General features: G+C 46.0%; 1 protein-coding gene across 3 annotated transcripts in view; it reads right to left on the bottom strand.

Moving 5' to 3' along the window:
• Positions 1–19133, bottom strand: part of tango6 (transport and golgi organization 6 homolog (Drosophila)) — a 121910-nt gene that overhangs the window by 12563 nt on the left and 90214 nt on the right. For all 3 annotated transcript variants that reach the window (XR_013576977.1, XM_078544705.1, XM_078544706.1), the window contains 2 exons: positions 18249–18400; positions 311–424 (listed from right to left, as the gene is read on the bottom strand). Coding sequence is in view for 2 of the 3 variants with exons in the window: in XM_078544705.1 (XP_078400831.1) it covers positions 311–424; positions 18249–18400 (266 nt within the window). In the remaining variant the exon portion in view is untranslated. The remainder of the gene's footprint in view (positions 1–310; positions 425–18248; positions 18401–19133) is intronic.

Below are 19133 nucleotides of genomic sequence, written 5' to 3'. Positions count from 1 at the left end.
GTCGCACTATCTTAGAGATCTGTAATTATTATTCAGACACAGGAAATGGATCAGACATAGATAAACAACACAGAACGACTCTTTCAGCATTACTGTGACCAGAGTGTGCAGAACTCAGTAGGTTTACCGACTCACCTGAAAGACGACACCTCAGACAGTGCAGCACTCTCTCAGTGCTGCCTGGATTATGTGCTCAGGTTCCTGGAGAGAAACTTGAACCCATGACCACTTAAAGCCTACAGGTACGCAGCTGTGCATCACCTCTTCTTTCTATTGCAACAAAGACCTAAAATGCAAATGCCTCCCTTACCTGAAGTGTCTTTTCACCGAGTCCCCGGAGTAAGAGGGTGATGACATGAACTGCAGCCCGACGCACTTCTGGTTCACGTTCGGTCTTCACAATGGCAGCAAGACATGCAGTCACCTGGAAGGAAATTGGAGAGTCAGCAGAGTGACATTGTACATTGTGGCATGGACCTGGTGTCAGATCTACAGGGGCTCATGCAGTTTGTAGGGCTGAGTGTAACATCTAACCCAAGCAGATTATAACACTGAAATGTCACCTTCTTGAGGCAGCTCCCTGGAACCCAGTGTCTTATAGGAACAGGTCAGTGCAGCAAATACCGCACACACCAACACAACCCACATTATCAAGCCTTTCAATTTGGTTTTGGCGTATTAACTTAGGAAGGATAACAAGACCATGGAGATGGTGCAGAAGAGACGCCAGATGATACAGGGATGAGACACCGTAGTAATAAGGAAAGAGTCATAGTAATAAGGAAAGGGTCATTCAGTCATTTATTGCACAGAAGGAAGCCATTTGGCTCAAGTCCGTGCTGGCTCTCTGGAGAGCAATCCAATCAGACCCATTCCCCGCTTGATCCCTGTAGCCCTGCAGGTTTATTTCATTCAAGTGCCCATCCAATTTCCTTTTGAAATTATTGATTGTTTCCCCTTCAACCATCCTCAGGGGCAGTGAGTTCCAGGTCATTGCCATTGGCTGTGTAAAAAGTTCTCCCTCACATTCCCCCTGCACTTCTTACCCAAAATCTGAAATCCGTGTCCTCTCGGGATTAGGCTGGGGGGCTCGTTTTTCAGCTGGCGTAGGCACAATGCACCAAGTGGCCTCTTTCTGTGCTGTAAACTTCTATGATTCAAGTCCTTATACTATCAGCTAATCCTTGTCTATCTTATCGAAACCTGTCATCATCTTGTACATGTCTATCAAATCTCCCCTCAATCTCCTTTGCTTCAAGGAGAACAACCCCAGCTTCTCCAACCTAACCTTGTAGTTAAAATCCCTCATCCCTGGATCCATTCTGGTAAATCTCCTCTGCACCCTCTCAAGGACCTACACATCCTTCCTAAAGTGTGGTGACCAGGACTGGACACAATACTCTAGTTGGGGCCTAACCAGAGCTTCATAAAGGTTCAGCATAACTTCCTGTTTTTGTACTCAATGCCTCTATTTATGAAGCCCAAGATCCCAATTGTTTTGCTACTGCTCTCTCAATATATACTGTTACCTTCAAAGATCAATGAACAAGCACCCCCAGGTTCCAATGTCCAAGCACACTTGTTAGACTGTGCCATTAAGTGTTTTTGCCTCCTTACCCTTTACTCTAACATTATCCCAATCAATATTTGGATAATTAAAGTCCCCCAATATCACCACTCTATATTTCTTGCATATCTGATTTCCCTGCAGGTTAGTTCTTCTATCTCTTACTCTGTTTGGAAGCCTATAGAATACCCCAGTAGCGTGATCTTAACTATCTTGCTTCTCAACTCTAATCAAGTGGATTTCATCCTTACCTCCTCAGGGACATCCCCTCTTTCCAACAGTACAATGACTTCCCTAATCAGTACTGTCACCCCACCTCCCCCTTTTTCCTTCTCTATCTTTTCTGAACATATTATCTGCTTGCAGAAGCCCCTAGTCCTCACCATTTTAAAGCCACAGTTCTGTTACTGGCACATGGCTATTTGTGCTTGTAGCTTACCAACCTTATGCACCACATTTTGTTCATATACATACATGCATTGCAATCCTGTAGAATAGAGAAACTTTGGCTCTTTTGGTTAGGTTAAAATGAGAACAAATAGAAATTTAGATTGTCATACGACACAGGAGCAGAAGTAGGCCATTCGGCCCATCGAGCCCGCTCTGCCATTCAACGAGATCATGGCTCATCTGATAATCTTCAACTTCACTTTCCTGCCTTTTCCCCATAACCCTTAATTCCCTGATTAAAAATCTGTCTATCTCAGCCTTCAATATACTTAACGATCCAGCCTCTACAGCCCTCTGCGGTAAAGAATTCCACAGATTCACTACACTCCAAGAGAAGAAATTCTTCCTCATCTGTCTTATAATATATATTGTAAATAATTGTGGCCTCAGCACTGATCCCTGTGGCACTCTACTAGTTACAGGTTGCCATCCTGAAAATGCCCCCCATATCCCAACTCTCTGTCTTCCATTAGTTAGCCAATCCTCTATCCATGCTAATATACTACCTCCAACACCATGGGCTCTTATCTTATTAAGTAGCCTTATGTGCGGCACCTTATCGAATGCCTTTTGGAAATACAAATATATTACATCTACTGGTTCCCCCTTTATCTATCCTGCTTGTTACCTCCTCAAAGAATTCTAATAAATTTGTCAGGCATGATTTCCCCTTCATGAAGCCATGCTGACTCTGCTTGATTATATTATGCATTTCTAAATACTCTGCTATTACATTCTTTGTAATAGACACTAACATTTTCCCAATGACAATGTTAAGCTAACTGGCCTAGAGTTACCTGTTTTTTGTCTCCCTCCCTTTTTGAAAAGGGTGTTACATTGACAGTTTTCCAGAATCTTAGGATTCTTGGAAGATTACTACCAGTGCATCCACTATCTCTGCAGCTACTTCCTTTAATATCCTAGGATGCAACCCATCAGGTCCAGGTGACTTATTGGCCTCTAGCTCCATTAGTTTCCCTAGTACTTTTTCTCTAGTGATAGTTATTGTGTTTATTTCCTCCTCACCTTTTGCCCCTTGATTATTTAGTATTTTTGGAATGCTATTAGTGTCTTCTACTGTGAAGACCGATACAAAGTATTTACTCAACTCCTCTGCGGTTTCCAATTGTATTGACAAGACAAACTTTCACAGTTAGTGAGCTGGTAACTAGAGGGCCAAAACAGCAGTCATGGTGGGCCAAATGGCTTCTTTCTGCATTCTGAACTTCTGTGATTCTAAACATAAGGTCAGTTGGCCTGTGATCATTAGGTTCATACTGCAGGAGAAGGCGGTGATGATAAAGGGGCATCTTGAAGGACCCGTTAGGTAACATCCAATGCAAATTCCCTCAAATTCTGCTCGAGGTCCTCAAATAGCCAATCTCGGAACTCAAGGCCAATCTGTGGATGGCACGAGACCTGATGATGTCAGACAGCACAAAGCATGATCAACATTTGTCCGGTCAATTGAGCTTCATCTTCATCAATCACTGTCATTAATCACTGCTCACATGACTGAGTGACTAGTGACTGACAGTGATCGACTGTGTACTCTATGAGATGTGGCTGTGAATGAGGATACAGCATGATTCGCAGGCTATTTCACAGCTCAGACTTGATTATTGTGCGAACAGTGTCAGCGCACAGTCCATATCGAAGGGTTTCTCCAAATCTCAGTGCAGTTTAGAGTCAGGACTGTTTGTGGGTCTTGTGAGGAGTGTAATGAAGGGCCAAAGGCCAGCACTTTAATAGATATTAAAGAGAAGGAGAGGGAATACTAATGGACAGAAAATCAGAAATGGAATTATATGCAGAGCGTTCAGCAGTGTACTGAAAGCTCTTCAACTAAGATTTCTAATAAATTCATCAACTTGGGGAGAATGCACAGAAGAAGTGATTCCGGAGATTAGCAGCAGTAAGCAAAACACTAATCCTGATCTGATCCTCTGGACTATCAGGCCTGAGAAATTAGCTGAACCCTGATCAATGCTGGGAAACTGCATCAGGAAGACTTTAACAAAGTGAACGAACTTCCGCTTCTACAGTACCTTCAACAATAACAACTTATATTTATATAGTACCTTTAACATATGAAACATTGCAAGGCACTTCACAGAAACATTATAAAACAAAGCTGACACTGGGCTACATAAGGGGGTATTAGGCTAGATGACCGAAAGCTTGGTCAAAAGGATACGATGTTAGGAGTATCTTAAAAAGAGAAAAGTGAGATAGAGAGGTGTAGGGAAGGTATTCCAGAGCTTGGGAACAAGGTCAGCAATGGTGGAAATTGGGATGCTTAAAAGGTCAGAATTAGAAAAACGCAGATATCCTGGATGGCTACAGCGCTGGAGTAGATTACTGAGGGGCAATTTTAAAAGCAATACGTTGCTTAACTAGGAGCCAATGTAGTTCAGCAAGCACGGGGGGTGACAGATGAACAAAATTTGGTCTGAGCCAAGACAACACAGGCAGCAGAGGTTTGGATGATCTCAAGTTTACAGAGGATAGAATGTGGGACATAAAAGCAAAATGCTGCGGATGCTGGAAATCTGAAACAAAAACAGAAAATGCTGGAAAAACTCAGCAGGTCTAACAACATCTGTGGAGAGAAAAAAAACAGAGTGAACTTTTCGAGTCCAGATGGCTCTGAAGAAGAGTCATACAGATAGAGAATGTGGGACAGTGGCCAGCAGCGCATTGGAATAATCAACTCGTGGGGTAACAAAGGTATGAATGAGGGTTTCAAAAGTAGATGAGCTGAAACCGGGGGAAAAGTTGGGTGATGTTATGGAGGTGGAAATAGACGACTCTAACAATGGAGCAAATATGTAGTTGGAAGCTCATCTTGGGGTCAAATATGACACCAAGGTTGTGAACAAACTGATTTAGGTTCAGACTGTTGCCACAGAGGGGGATTGAGTCAGATGCGAAGGAATGGACCTTTAAGTGGGGGCCAAAAACAATGGCTTAGGGGACAACAGAGGTAACATTGCAGGAGCAGGAGGAGAAGCCACTGTAAGTGATTCTCTGGCTACAATTAGATCGATAGGAATGAAACTAAGCAAGTGCAGTCGCACCCAGCTGGACGATAGTAGAGAGGTGTTGGTGGAAGATGATGTGATCAACGATGTCAAAGCCTGTAGGAAGGTCAAGAAGGATGAGGAGGGAAAGTTTACCTTTGTCACAGCCACACAGAATATCATTTGTGACTTTGATAAAAAGGCATTTTGATACTATGGCAATGGTGGAAACATGATTGGAGGGATTCAAACATGAAATTCTGGGAAAGTCGTGCATGGATTTGGGAGGCAACATGTTCAAGAACTTTGTTTTTAAATTCTTTAACGGGATGTGGGCACCGCTAGCTGAGCCAGCATTTATTGCCCATCCCTAACTGCTCTTGAGAAGGTGGTGCTGAGCTGCCTTCTTGAACCGCTGCAGTCCATGTGGTGTAGGTACACCCACAGTGCTGTTAGGGAGGGAGTTCCAGGATTTTGACCCAGCGACAGTGAAGGAACGGCGATATATTTCCAAGTCAGGATGGTGAGTGGCTTGGAGGGGAACTTCCAGGTGGTGGTATTCCCATCTATCTGCTGCCCTTGTCCTTCTAGATGGTAGTGATCGCGGGTTTGAAAGGTGATGTCAAAGGAGCCTTGGTGTGCTGATGGTACACACTGCTACCACTTTATGGTATGGAAGATGGTGGATGGGGTACCAGTCAAGTGGGCTGCTTTGTTCTGGATGGTGTTGAGCTTCTTGAGTGTTGTTGGAGCTGCACTCATCCAGGCAAATGAGTATTCCATCACACTCCTGACTTGTGCCTGAAGCAGCTGAAGATAGTAGGGCCTAGGAGTCTACCCTGAGGAACTCCTGCAGTGATGGGGAGAGGAGTTAGGGAGGTGGTGGCTTAGTGGCATTGCCACTGGACTGGTAATCTAGAGACCCAGGGTAATGCTCTGGGAAACCAGGTTCGAATCTCACCACGGCAGATGGTAAAATTTGAATTCAATAAAAATCTGGAGTTAAATATCTGGTGATGACCATAAAACCATTGTCGATTGTCGTAAAAACCTATTTGGTACACAAATGTCCTCTAGGGAAGGAAATCTCCCGTCCTTACCCGGTCTGGCCTACATGTGCCTGTGGTTGATTCTTAAGTGCCCTCTAAATAAGGGCAATAAATGCTGGCCCAGCTAGCGATGCCAATATCCCATGAACAAAAAAAATGTCCTGGGACTGAGATGATTGACCACCAATGACCACAACCATCTTCCTTTGTGCTAGGTATGGCTTCAACCAACAAAGAGATTTCCCCCTGATTCCCACTGATTCCAGTTTTGCTAGGGCTCCTTGATGCCACACGGTCAAATGTTGCCTTGACATCCAGGGCAGTCACTCTCACTTTACCTCTGGAGTTCAGCTGGTTTGTCCATATTTGGACCAAGGCTGTAATGAGGTCAGGAGCCAAGTGGCTGTGGTGAACCCAAACTGAGCATCAGTGAGCAGGGCACTGCTGAGTAAGTGCCACATAATAGCACTGTTGATGACACTTTCCATTCCTTTTCTGATGATCGAGAGTAGACTGATTGGGATGGTAATTGGCTGGCTTGGATTTGTCCTGCTTTTTGTGTACAGGACATACCGGAGCAATTTTCCACATAGCCGGGTAGATACCAGTGTTGTAGCTGTACTGGAACAGCTTGGCTAGGGGCGCAGCTAGTTCTGGAGCACAAGTCTTCAGTATTATTGCTGGAATATTGTCAGGGCCCATAGCCTTTGCAATATCCAGTGTCTTCTTGATATCACCTGGAGTGAATCGAATTGGCATCTGCGATGCTGGGGACCTCTGGAGGAGGCGGAGATGAGATCATCCACTTGGCACTTCTGGCTGAAGATTATTGCGAAAGCTTCAGCCTTATCTTTTGCACTGATGTGCTGGGCTCCTCTATCATTGAGGATGGGGATATTTGTGTAGCCTCCTCCTCCTGTTGTTTAGTTGTCCACCACCATTCATGACTGGATGTAGTAGGACTGCAGAGATTAGATCTGATCCGTTGATTGTGGGATTGCTTAGCCCTGACTATCACTTGCTGCTTTCGCTGTTTGACATGCAAGTAGTCCTGTGTTATAATGTCACCAGGTTGACATCTCATCTTTAGGTATGCCTGGTGCTGCTCCTGGCATGCCCTCCTGCACTCTTCACTGAACCAGGGTTGATACCCTGGCTTGAGGGTAATGGTAGAGTGGGGGATTGCCGGGTGTTAAGGTTACAGACTGTGTTCGAGTACAATTCTGCTGCTGCTGATGGCCCACAGCGCCTCAAGGATGCCCAGTTTTGAGTTGCTTGATCTGTTCAAAACCTATCCCATTTAGCACAGTGATAGTGCCACACAACACAATGGAGGGTATCCTCAATGTGAAGAGGGACTTTGTCTCCACAGTGACTGTGTGGTGGTCACTCCTACCGATACTGTCATGGACAGATGCACCTGTGGCAGGCAGGTTGGTGAGAATGAGGTCAAGTAGGTTTTTCCCCTCTTGCTGGTTCCCTCACCACCTGCAGACCCAGTCTAGCAGCTATGTCCTTTAGGACTCGGCTATCTCAGTCAGTAGCGGTGCTACTGAGCCACTCGTGATGGTGCACATTGAATTTCCCCACCCGGAATACATTCTGCGCCCTTGCCACCCTGAGTGCTTCTTCCAACTGGTGTTCAACATGGAGGAGCACTGATTCATCAGCTGAGGGCAGGTGTTAGGTAGTAATCAGCAGGATGTTTCCTTGCTCATGTTTGACCTGATACCATGAGACTTTATGGATCCAGAGTGGATGTTGAGAATGCTCAGGGAAACTCCCGCCCGACTGCACACCACTGTGCCGCCACCTCTGCTGGGTCTGTCCTGTCAGTGGGACAAGACAGACTCAGGGATGGTGATAGTGCTGCCTGGGTTATTATCTGAAAGGTATGATTCTGTGAGGATGACTATGTCAGGCTGTTGCTTGGCTAATCTGAGACAGCTCTCCCAATTTTGGCACAAGCCCCCAGATGTTAGTAAGGAGGACTTTGGTGGAGTGGGCAGAAAAGTGGCAAATGGAATTCAATCCAGAAAAGTGTGAGGCAATGCAGTTTGGGAGAGTAAACAAAGCAAGGGAATATTCAATAAACAGGAGGATTTGAGAGGGGTTGAAGAGATAAGAGACCTTGGAGTACATGTCCACAGGCCTCTGAAGGTGGCAGGGCAGGTGAATACAGGGGTAAAGAAAGCACATGGAATACTTTCCTTTACTGGACGAGGTATCAAATACAAAAGCAGGGATGTAATGCTGGAACGCATAAAATGCGGGTTAGGCCACAGATGGAGTTGTGTACACTGTTCTGGTCACATTACAGGAAAGACATAATTGCTCTGGAGAAAGTGTAGAGGAGATTTACAAGAATGTTGCCAGAGCTTGAAAAGTGCAGGAATGAGGAGAGATTTTATGAGGGGCCGAGAATAGGGTAGACAGTAAAGACTTGTTTCCCCTGGCTGAGGGGTCGATTACCAGGGGGGATCGATTTAAGGTGATTGGTAGAAGGATTAGAGGGGACATGAGAAAAAACTTTTTCACCCAGAGGGTGGTGGGTGGCTGGAATTCGCTGCCTAAGTTGGTGGTTGAGGCAGAAACCCTCAACTCATTGAAAAGGTACCTGAAGTGCTGTAAGGTGCAAGGCTACGGACCGGGTATTGGAAGGTGGGGTTAAAATGGATGACTCGTTTGTTTTCAGCCGGCACAGACACGATGGGCTGAATGTCTTCCCTCTGTACCATAACTTTACTATGGTTTGCAGGGTCAACAGGGCTGGGTTTGCCATGGTCACTTCGAGTGCCTAGGTCGATGCCGGGTGATCCGTACAGTTTCATTCCTTTTTGTAGACTTTGTAGAGGTTTTGATATAACTGACTGGCTTGCTAGACCACTTCAGAGGGCAGTTAAGAGCCAACCACATTGCTGTGGGTCTGGAGTCACATGTAGGCCAGACCAGATAAGGGCAGCAGATTTCCTTCCCTAAAGGACATTAGTGAACCAGATGGGTTTTTTTCGACAATGGTTTCATGGTCACTATTACTGAGACTAATTCCAGATTTATTAACTAAATTTAAATTCCACCAATTGCCATGGTGGGATTCAAACCCATGTCCCCACAGCATTAACCTGGGGCTCTGGATTGTTAGTCGAGTAACATTACCACTATGTCACCACTTCCTCAACTTTCCTTCAGAGGAAAGGGAGGTTGGGGATGGGGCAGTAGTTAGCAAGAATGTGGGGCGGGGGGGCAAACCAGGGACAAGGATAGGTTTTTTGCGAGGGGTGATCAAGCAGATTTAAAGGAGAAAGGAACAACATCTGAGGGCAATATTAATATATGGTTAACGATATTGTTAACATGGGAACCAGGAGAGGAAGCTGTGTGGTCAGCAGTTTAATGGGAATAGCATCGAGGGAAAAGGAGGAGGGTCTCATGGACAAGAGAAGCTCAGAGAGGGCAAGAGCGGAAGTAGGAGAGAAACTAATAAAAGGATATAAGTTCAGGGTCAGAGCAGGGAGCAGCCTTAGAGGAAATTTGGTCAGGTGGACTAGTGGGAGGGAGGGACATGGCAGAGGCAGCTGATCGGATGATCTCGGCTTAGTAACAAAGAAGACCAGGAGCTCCTCGCATTTATTGTTGGAGGTGAGGGTGCAGGCATCAGGGGAGAGGGGTTTAACAAGATAGTTTGCAGTAGAGAAAAAGTTGGGAGTTATCTTTGCATTCCAGATGCTCCTGGAATAGTGAGCGGTTTCAGCAGCTGAGAGCAGGACCTGATCGTGCTCCCTGTGATCCATCCAGATCTCGTGGTGAATGGCTAAACCAGTTGGTTACCATATCCATTCAAATCCCTTGGATTTAAGGAGGCAGAGGTGAAGGCCATATTGGGAGAACAGCCAGGGTGAGAGAGAGAAATGGTTTTATTGAGAACTAGAGCATTAAAGGTGGAAATTGAGGGTGCGGCTGAGCAAATCAGTCACTGCAGAAATGTGACAAATGGAGGAATAAAGGCTAAACAATGGGGATTTTGCAGTACAGTTGCAAGTGAATTATGGGATATTTTTCCTGGAGGTGGATACAGAAGGTAGGGTTGTGAGGAGTACTGGAGATGTGGGTGGAGACCAATTTAAGGAACTAGAGATGTCCTTAACTGTGATTTAAAAATTTAAATTTAACTCAATTTGCTGACGACACAAAGATAGGTAGTAAAGTAAGTTGTAAAGAGGACGTAAGGAGGCTACAAAAGGATATAGAAAGGATTAAGTGAGTGGGCAAAGACCTGGCAAATGGAGTATAATGTGGGAAAATGAGAGATTCATCCTGCTAAACTGGACAACAAAAAAAGCCTATTATATAAATGGTGAGAGATTGCAGAGCTCTGAGGTGCAGAGGGACCTGGGTGTCCTAACGCATGAATCACAAAAGGCTAGTCTGCAGGTACAGCAAGTAATTAGTAAAGCTAATAGAATGTTATCGTTTATTGCGAGGGGAATTGAATACAAGAATAGGGAGGTTATGCTTCAGTTGTACAGGGCACTAGTGAAACCACATCTGGAATACTGTGTATTTAAGGAAGAATGTAAATGCATTAGAAGCAGTTCAGAGAAGGTTTACTAGATTAATCCCTGGAATGGGCAGGTTGTTTTATGAGAAAAGGCTGGGCAGACTAGGCTTCTATCCACTGGAGTTTAGAAGAATAAGAGACGACTTGACTGAGACATAAAAGATCCTGAGGGGTCTTGACAGGGTGGATGTGGAGAGGATGTTTCCTCTTGTGGGAAAACCTAGAACTAGGGGTCACTGTTTAAAAATAAGGAGTCGACCATTTAGGACAGAGATGAAGAATTTTTTTTCTCTCAGAGGGCTGAGACACTTTGGAATTCTCTTCCTCAAAAGGTGGTTGAGGCAGAGTCCTTGAACATCTTCGAGGCGGAGGTAAACAGATTCTTGATAAGCAAGGGGGTGAAAGGTTATCGGGGGTAGGCGGGAATGTGAAGCTGAAGTTAAAATCAGATCAGCCATGAATGGCGGGGAAGGCTTGAGGGGTCGAGTGGCCTACTGCTGCTAATTCATATGTTTGAATGTGATAGCTACAATGCGACTAGTAAGATGGCAAGGTCCATGGGGAGTTTACATGGCGGGAGAGATTAAGGAAGGATATGAAGGCAGTGAACTCAGAGGAGAGAGAACATGAGTAGAGATGGAGATTGAAATCACTGAGGATGAGAAGTCATTCAGTAGAGGCTGTGGGAGGAAATCCCATGGAAAATATCTTAGTGATATGGGAGGGCAGTAGGGAATGAGGGTTTTAAATGAGAGGCGAGAAAGATGGAACAAGACAAGATGCTCAAAGGAAGAAAGGAGTAAGGGGATAGACCAAGTTTCGATTCTAGTAATAAGCAGCACACTGCCACCTCAGAAGTCTTGATGGGGCAAGTGGTGGGAGATGTCGCCAGGCAGGGAGGCTTCATTTAGGAGAAAGGTGTCATCATCCCTCAGCCAGGTTCCCGTGAAGGCCACAATGGCAATACAGTCTTCCACAATAAATTCACGGATTACAAGGGTCGTCTTCTTCACAAGTGAACAGACATTCTGGAGGGAGATGCGGAGAGGCCTGGTGAGGCATATTCTACAAAGTCAGCAGTGGGAGGAGTGAGTTGGACAAGGAGATTAGCCTGCAGCAGCGCACTACCTGAGAGTAGGATGGGGCAGTTGGGCTTGCTACTCATAATGAGCCTTTTGGAGGAGGCACAGAGGGAAGTTGTTGGCTTATCTAAAAGGGAGTCAAGCCTGGGAAAGCAGCAAGAGAGCAGGAAGGTCCAGGAGGGTTGGATTGGGGAAGTGGGAGGGTGGAGTACCCGAAAGTGGGAAAGTGAAATAAAGCATGAAGAGAGAGATCTAAGAGAGGTAAAGAGAAAGAAGCTAAAAAGAAAAGCAAAAGTGGAAGCACCTACTGTTCGAATCAGGGGGACCTAAACAGTAAGAGAGAGGATTTGGGGGAGAAAGAGCAATATATAGCTGGTGGCCACAGATAGGTGGCTCAAGGGAATTAGGGATGGGCAATAAACATTGTCCATACCAAAAATGTTCACATCTCAAGAATGGGTTAAAAAAAAGACTTGCACAGTGAGGAGCTCCCTCAGGAGCTAACTGCCTAGGAGCCATCTCGGAAGCAATCGCCATGAAGTCAGGACATTCCCAAAGCACTACTGAAATATTGTCATTATTGCAATGTAGGAAATGCAGCAGCCAATTTAAGCACAACAAAATCCGACAACAGCAATGAAATATATGACCAAATATTGCTTGTGGGATAAATATTGGCCAAAAGAAAGGGAGAGCTTCTCTGCTCTTCTTTGAACAAGTCATGGGATCTTTAATGTCCATTCTCAAGAGGCAGACAGGGTCTCAGATTAACATTTCCTGAAATGTGGTATCCTCAGACAGTGCAGCACTCCCTCAGTGCTGCAGGGATGTGTCAGCCTTAATTTTATGGTCACATTTTGGAATTGAAGATTGACTTAGAGCCAAGACTGGCAACTATCACAAACATATCGATGACACTGCTCGACAGAGGCAGGTATATGATTAAAGCACCAAGGTCACTGCAGTCCCTTACACTGCTGGTGAGTTGCACTGTAAATGAGAAGTATTTGTAGGAGGCTGACATCAGGCTCACTGCTTGGTATTTAAGGACCTGGGACTCCTCTATGCTGTCAGAGTTCACAATCCTACTGCACATTCACTGTTTGAGTGGCCAGGAAGATCACAGCCTGTACAGGGCTGACTGCTGAGAAACACCACCAATCTGGATTGAGGTAGCTCTGGGGCAGAGTAGGGGGTGTCAATCTCCTCAAGCGTGCCTAGAATAGGGTATGAAAAAATCTTTCCGGTGTTCTGCCCACTGACCAATAGCCATTATGGTGTGAGTGACACAACATGGTGTGTGCCAGTGCCAGTCATGGGGGAGTGTGGCAATGTTGTTGGGCAGTCTCCCACTCTCCCGTAGCTATCCTACTAGATCTTGCCTCCATTCTAATCAATATTGCAATTCCAATCTGCCAGTTACAGCCTGAAGTAACTTGCAACGCAGTGACCTCCGGCAACGCAGTGACCTCCGGCAACGCAGTGACCTCCGGCAACGCAGTGACCTCCGGCAACGCAGTGACCTCCGGCAACGCAGTGACCTCCGGCAAGAGCCTGACTTTCTGCCACAAGAATGGAATTTCTGATTCTTGAAGACAGCGAAAGATGCAGCCTCAGTAATAAAATATCCCTAACTCAGCAACAGCACGAGGGATTACGACAACACATTGTTACAGAATGCTGATGTGTTCCAGTTGCTGCTGCATTTGACCCACAAATCCATCCCAATTACCGCACAACTAGAGAGTCTGGACCATTACATTCCACCTGGGCCACCTTGGCATCGATTCCCTTGACGAATCTATCAAAAACTCAATAACTTGCCAGGCTGCTGTGAGCCAACTGGCTGAGGGCAGCCAGCAAAGATCAAACAAGAAGAATAAAGAGGCTCCTTCATTTATCATTGATTTAGAACAGATTTTTAAAAAATTCATTCATAGGATGTGGGTGTCACTGGCTAGGCCAGCATTTATTGCCCATCCCTAAATGCCCTTAAGAGTCAACCACATTGCTGTGGGTCTGGAGTGTTAGGGGAGAATTAAATAGATATATATTAAAAAAGAGAACACAGTAAGAATTTGCTGAACATACTTAAAATCTCCAGGCAGCCATTGATGCTAAACATATTAACAGTTGAGGATAACCAGATGGATATTGCACACAAAGAGGCTTTGAGTTTTTGTGTGATTTACACAGAAGTCAAGAGATGAGCTAATGTCCAGTAACAGGGAAGGCAGCCTCTGTTAGGCAGGACAATTCAAGTGGTGCAATGATGCGGTGAAGCCTTGAGAGCGAGTCTGAAGATAACACATGGCATAAAGTTAGATTAAGTATGCTCAACCCTCAGACAAGGGGAGGACAAATGGTTTTAGCTTAGAAAAGAAAAGATGAACAATGGACAAAGAGGGGGCTTTGATGAAACACAAACAGTCTTGAGTTGTGAGAACCAAGGTCTTTGCGTATGCGTTTTAATTCTGATTGAATAATATAATTATGTATACATCCTTTAGAATAATTGGTTAGCAAAATCACATGTTTATGTACTCAATAGGATAGAGTTGGCATGGAACTGGTGTGTCGGTTACCGATTGGATGTATTCAAATGTTCTCAAATGTGTTATGATAAGAAAAAGGACAAAAGGAATGAAATGTAATCAATCTGGGAGCTGGGTCTGCATTCTCAGGAATGATTGCGGTTCCCTTGCATATGCTTGAATAAAACCGGTAAAGGAAGCCTGAGTCTCTGTGGTCGTTGCGGGATCAGAGTGTGTAACTTCTCTTCAGTGGCCTCTGTGGTCACTGCAGGATCGGAGAGTGTAACTTCTCCGCTTCAGGAGTCACATGTAGGCCAGACCAGATAAGGACAGCAGATAACAAAAACAGAATTACCTGGAAAAACTCAGCAGGTCTGGCAGCATCGGCGGAGAAGAAATCAGTTAACGTTTCGAGCCTTCATGGCCCTTCGGCAGAACTGAAGCCGAAGGGCCATGAAGGCTCGAAACGTTAACTGATTTCTTCTCCGCCGATGCTGCCAGACCTGCTGAGTTTGTCCAGGTAATTCTGTTTTTGTTTTGTATTTCCAGCATCCGCAGTAGCTTTTAGCTTTTTGTTTTTATCTTAAGGACAGCAGATATCCTGCCCTAAATGACGTTAGTGAACCAGATGGGTTTTTACAACAATTGGTAGTGGTTTGGTAGTCATCATCTGACTTTTAATTCAAATTTTACCATTTGCCATGGTGGGATTCGAACCCGAATCCTCAGAGGATTACCCTGGGTTCCTGGAATACTGCTCCAGTGACAATATCACTATGCCACCGCCTCCCCATGTATTTATGGGGAGTCAGTGAAATTGAGTGCTTTGTATATTTCAGTTTGGTGTAATGAGTGTGGATAAAGGGAAAGATCGAGAATCAAATCTGATCTTGCATCTTCCCATCGTTCTAAAGTAAAATGGCAGCCTAAAGATATGGAACAGCTTCTGTTACACACACGTGGTGATGTGGTGGATCAGCAATGCAGGCTGGCTGCAGATCGGAAAGGTCAGTGGGACCTGAGGGGAAGGGATCTCTCATTGAAGTTGTAAGTTTACAAGTCCGGACCTGTGGGGAATGCAGTGAAGACGGAGAACTGACCAACAATGAATTCTACCTCTTCAACTTGCAAGGAACATAAAAGTGGACTGTAAAAGCTTCTATAAGTATGTAAAAATAAAAATTAACGAAGAGAAATGTAGGTCTCTTATAGTCCAAAATGGGAGAATTTATAACAGAAAACAAGGAAATGGCAGAGCAATTAAACAACTATTTTAGCTCTGTCTTCATGGAAGAAGACAAATAACTTCACAGAAATTCCAGAGAGCCAAGGGTCTAGAGAGGAGGAGGAGGAATTGAAGGAACTTAGTATTACTAAAACAATAGTGCTGGAGAAATTAATGGGACTGAAAGCCAATAAATCCCCAAGGCCTAATAATCTACATGCCAGGGTAATAAAGGAGGTGGCTACGGAAATAGCGGATGTGCTGGTTGTCATCTTCCAAAATTCTATAGGCTCTGGAACAGTCCCAGCAGATTGGAAGATGGCAAATGTAACCTCACTATTTAAAAAAGCAGCGAGGGAGAAAACAGCAAATTACAGCCCAGTTAGCCTAACATTAGTAGTAGAGAAAATGCTCGAATTTATTATAAAGGATGTGATAACAGGACACTTAGAAAATGTCAACGGGATTAGACAAAGTCAAAAGCAAAATACTGCGGATGCTGGAAATCTGAAACAAAAACAAAAATTGCTGGAAAAACTCAGCAGGTCTGACAGCATCTGCGGAGAAGAACACAGTTAACATTTCGAGTCCATATGACTCTTCTTCAGAGCTAAAGAGAAGTAAAAATGTGGTGAAATATATACTGTTTAAGGGGGTTGGGACAGGTGAAGCTGGAGAGAAGGCCAGTGATAGGTGGAGGCAAAGGAGAGATTGCAAAAGGTGTCATAAACAGAAGGTGGAAGGGATGCTGATGCTGGTGATACTGGCTAAAGGAGGGGCTAATGGTGACATTAACAGTGGAAAGCAGGACGAGCAAGTGACAGATGGCCCTAGTGGGGGTGGGGTCGGAGAAGGGCCGGTGTGGGAAAAAAGATCGAAATAGGCTAAAAGGTGGGAGTAAAACAATGACTGGAAATAAATTTTTAAAATAATAATAACAGAAATGGGTGGGGGGGGAAATATATAAAAATTAACAAATAAATATGTGAAAACAGGGGATTAAAAAGGGATGAGGATAGGGGAGGGAGTTCATAATCTGAAGTTGTTGAACTCAATGTTAAGTCTGGAAGGCTGTAAAGTGCCTAGTCGGAAGATGAGGTGCTGTTCCTCCAGTTTGCGTTGAGCTTCACTGGAACAATGCAGCAGGCCAAGGATGGACATGTGGGCATGAGAGCAGGGTGGGTGTTGAAATGGCAAGTGACAGGAAGGTCTGGGTCATGCTTGCGGACAGACCGAAGGTATTCTGCAAAGCGGTCACCCAGTCTGCGTCTGGTCTCTCCAATGTAGAGGAAACCGCATTGGGAACAGCGAATGCAGTAGACCAAATTGAGGGAAGTGCAAGTGAAATGCTCCTTCATTTGAAAGGAGTGTTTGGGCCCTTGGATGGTGAGGAGGGAGGAAGTAAAGGGGCAGGTGTTGCACCTTCTGCGATTGCATGAGAAGGTGCCGTGGGAGGGGGTTGAGGTGTAGGGGGTAATGGAGGAGTGGACCAGGCTGTCCCGGAGGGAATGGTCCCTACGGAAATGCCGACGGGGGGGTGAAGGGAAGATGTGTTTGGTGGTGGCATCATGCTGGAGTTGGCGGAAATGGCGGAGGATGATCCTTTGAATGCAGAGGCTGGTGGGGTGAAAAGTGAGGACAAGGGAACCCTATCATGGTTCTAGGAGGGAGAGGAAGGTGTGAAGGCAGAGGCGCAGGAGATGGGTCGGGTCATTTCCATTTTTATTCATTGTTTTATCCCCAGCTTTTAGCCTTTTTGATCTTTTTTCCCACCACCGTCCTCTTCCCCCACCCACCCCCACTAGGGCCATCTGTCACTTTCCAGAGTGCTTACCCTGGTCCTGCCATTATCACATTCTGCCTTACACTCTTAATGTCACCATTAGCACCTCCTTTAGCCAGTACCACCACTATTAACACCCCTTTGACCTTCTGTTTATGACGTCTTTCGCAATCTCTCCTTTCCCTCCACTGGCCTTCTATCCAGCTTCACCTGTTCCGCCCCTCTTAGACAGTATATATTTCACCACATTTCTACTTCCCTTTAGATCTGAAGAAGTCATAAGGACTCGAAATGTTAACTCTGTCTTTCTCTCCACAGGTGCTGTCAGACCTGCTGAGTTTTTCCAGCACTTTTTTTTGTTTCAGATTTCCAGCAGTATTTTGCTTTTAATCTATTTTAGGTGTTGGTCAATTCACCAGGGAGAACTCCATGGATCCTCTTCAAGGCAGTGTGGTATTTTACATCCATCTGAGTCAGCCCTCAAGGGCAGCATTCCCTCAGTACTGCACTGGAATCAGCCTGGATTGTGTGCTCTAATGTCTAGAACAGCTAACAAAGGACCCAGAGGTGAGTGTGCTGCTTGATCACTGGTCCCCAATTTGGTCTTTTAAATATTTCTGTCATTACTTGACGTAAAGTGTCCCTAGATTTTGGCCCCTTTCTCTCTCTCCTTAATGCAGTTGCCACGAGAGGGGGAAAAGGCAAGTTAATGGAGACGCAGTGATTCAGTTGCACTGTTTGGGTTTAGCAGCTCCTACACTGGATCCTCCCACAACCTTGAGGTTTTTCGAGCACGAGCACAGGGAGCACTGAGGGAGCTGGAGATGGGATCAGGAGTCTGGTCTTGGCCTTGTGGTTATGTCATATGTACAGGAACAAGAGTGACATTAGGGACGATACAATGCTTAGTCAACAAGAAAAAGGTTTTAAGATACAAGAGGTTTTAGTCATTTCCACACCCTGAGCCTTGTGCTTACCTCATGAACAACTGATCCTAGAGCAAAGTCCAGACGCTGACAGAGCTCCCCCAGGTTCGACAGGCTACTGGCCCTCATTGTGCTATCCGAATCTCGAGTCCCCATCAAAAACACCCGGATTAATGGGTCACGATAATGTGAAGCTGTCTCACCTAGAGAGAGGGAGGCAGAAGGGGGGGGGGGGGGGGTGGTGTGGCAGCGAGAGGGAGAGAGAGAGAGAGAGAGAGAGAGAGTGGGACCACAGGGGAGAGAGGGAGAGAGAGAGCAGGGCCGTGGGGGAGGGAGAGAGAGAGAGAGAGTGGGGCCACAGGGGAGTGAGAGAGAGAGAGAGAGAGCAGGGCCGTGGGGGAGGGAGAGAGAGAGAGAGAGAGTGGGGCCACAGGGGAGTGAGAGAGAGAGAGAGCAGGGCCGTGGGGGAGGGAGAGAGAGAGAGAGAGTGGGGCCACAGGGGAGAGAGGGAGAGAGAGAGCAGGGCCGTGGGGGAGGGAGAGAGAGAGAGAGAGAGTGGGGCCACAGGGGAGTGAGAGAGAGAGAGAGCAGGGCCGTGGGAGAGGGAGACAGTGGGGCCACAGGGGAGAGAGGGAGAGAGAGAGCAGGGCCGTGGGAGAGGGAGAGAGGGAGACAGTGGGGCCACAGGGGAGAGAGAGAGAGAGAGAGAGAGAGCAGGGACGTGGGGGAGGGAGAGAGAGAGAGAGAGAGTGGGGCCACAGGGGAGTGAGAGAGAGAGAGAGCAGGGCCGTGGGAGAGGGAGACAGTGGGGCCACAGGGGAGAGCGGGAGCAGGGCCGTGGGAAAGGGAGAGAGAGAGCAGGGCCATGGGGGAGGGACAGGGAGAAAGGGGGGGGAGATTGGGGGAGGGACAGGGAGAGGAGTGCCATGGGGGAGC

The sequence above is a fragment of the Cetorhinus maximus genome, chromosome 6 (genome assembly GCF_964194155.1).
Source record: "Cetorhinus maximus chromosome 6, sCetMax3.hap1.1, whole genome shotgun sequence".
Classification (NCBI taxonomy): Eukaryota; Metazoa; Chordata; class Chondrichthyes; order Lamniformes; family Cetorhinidae; genus Cetorhinus; species Cetorhinus maximus.
Note: the sequence above shows the minus strand (reverse complement) of the source record. Positions and strands in the feature narration are given on the sequence as shown.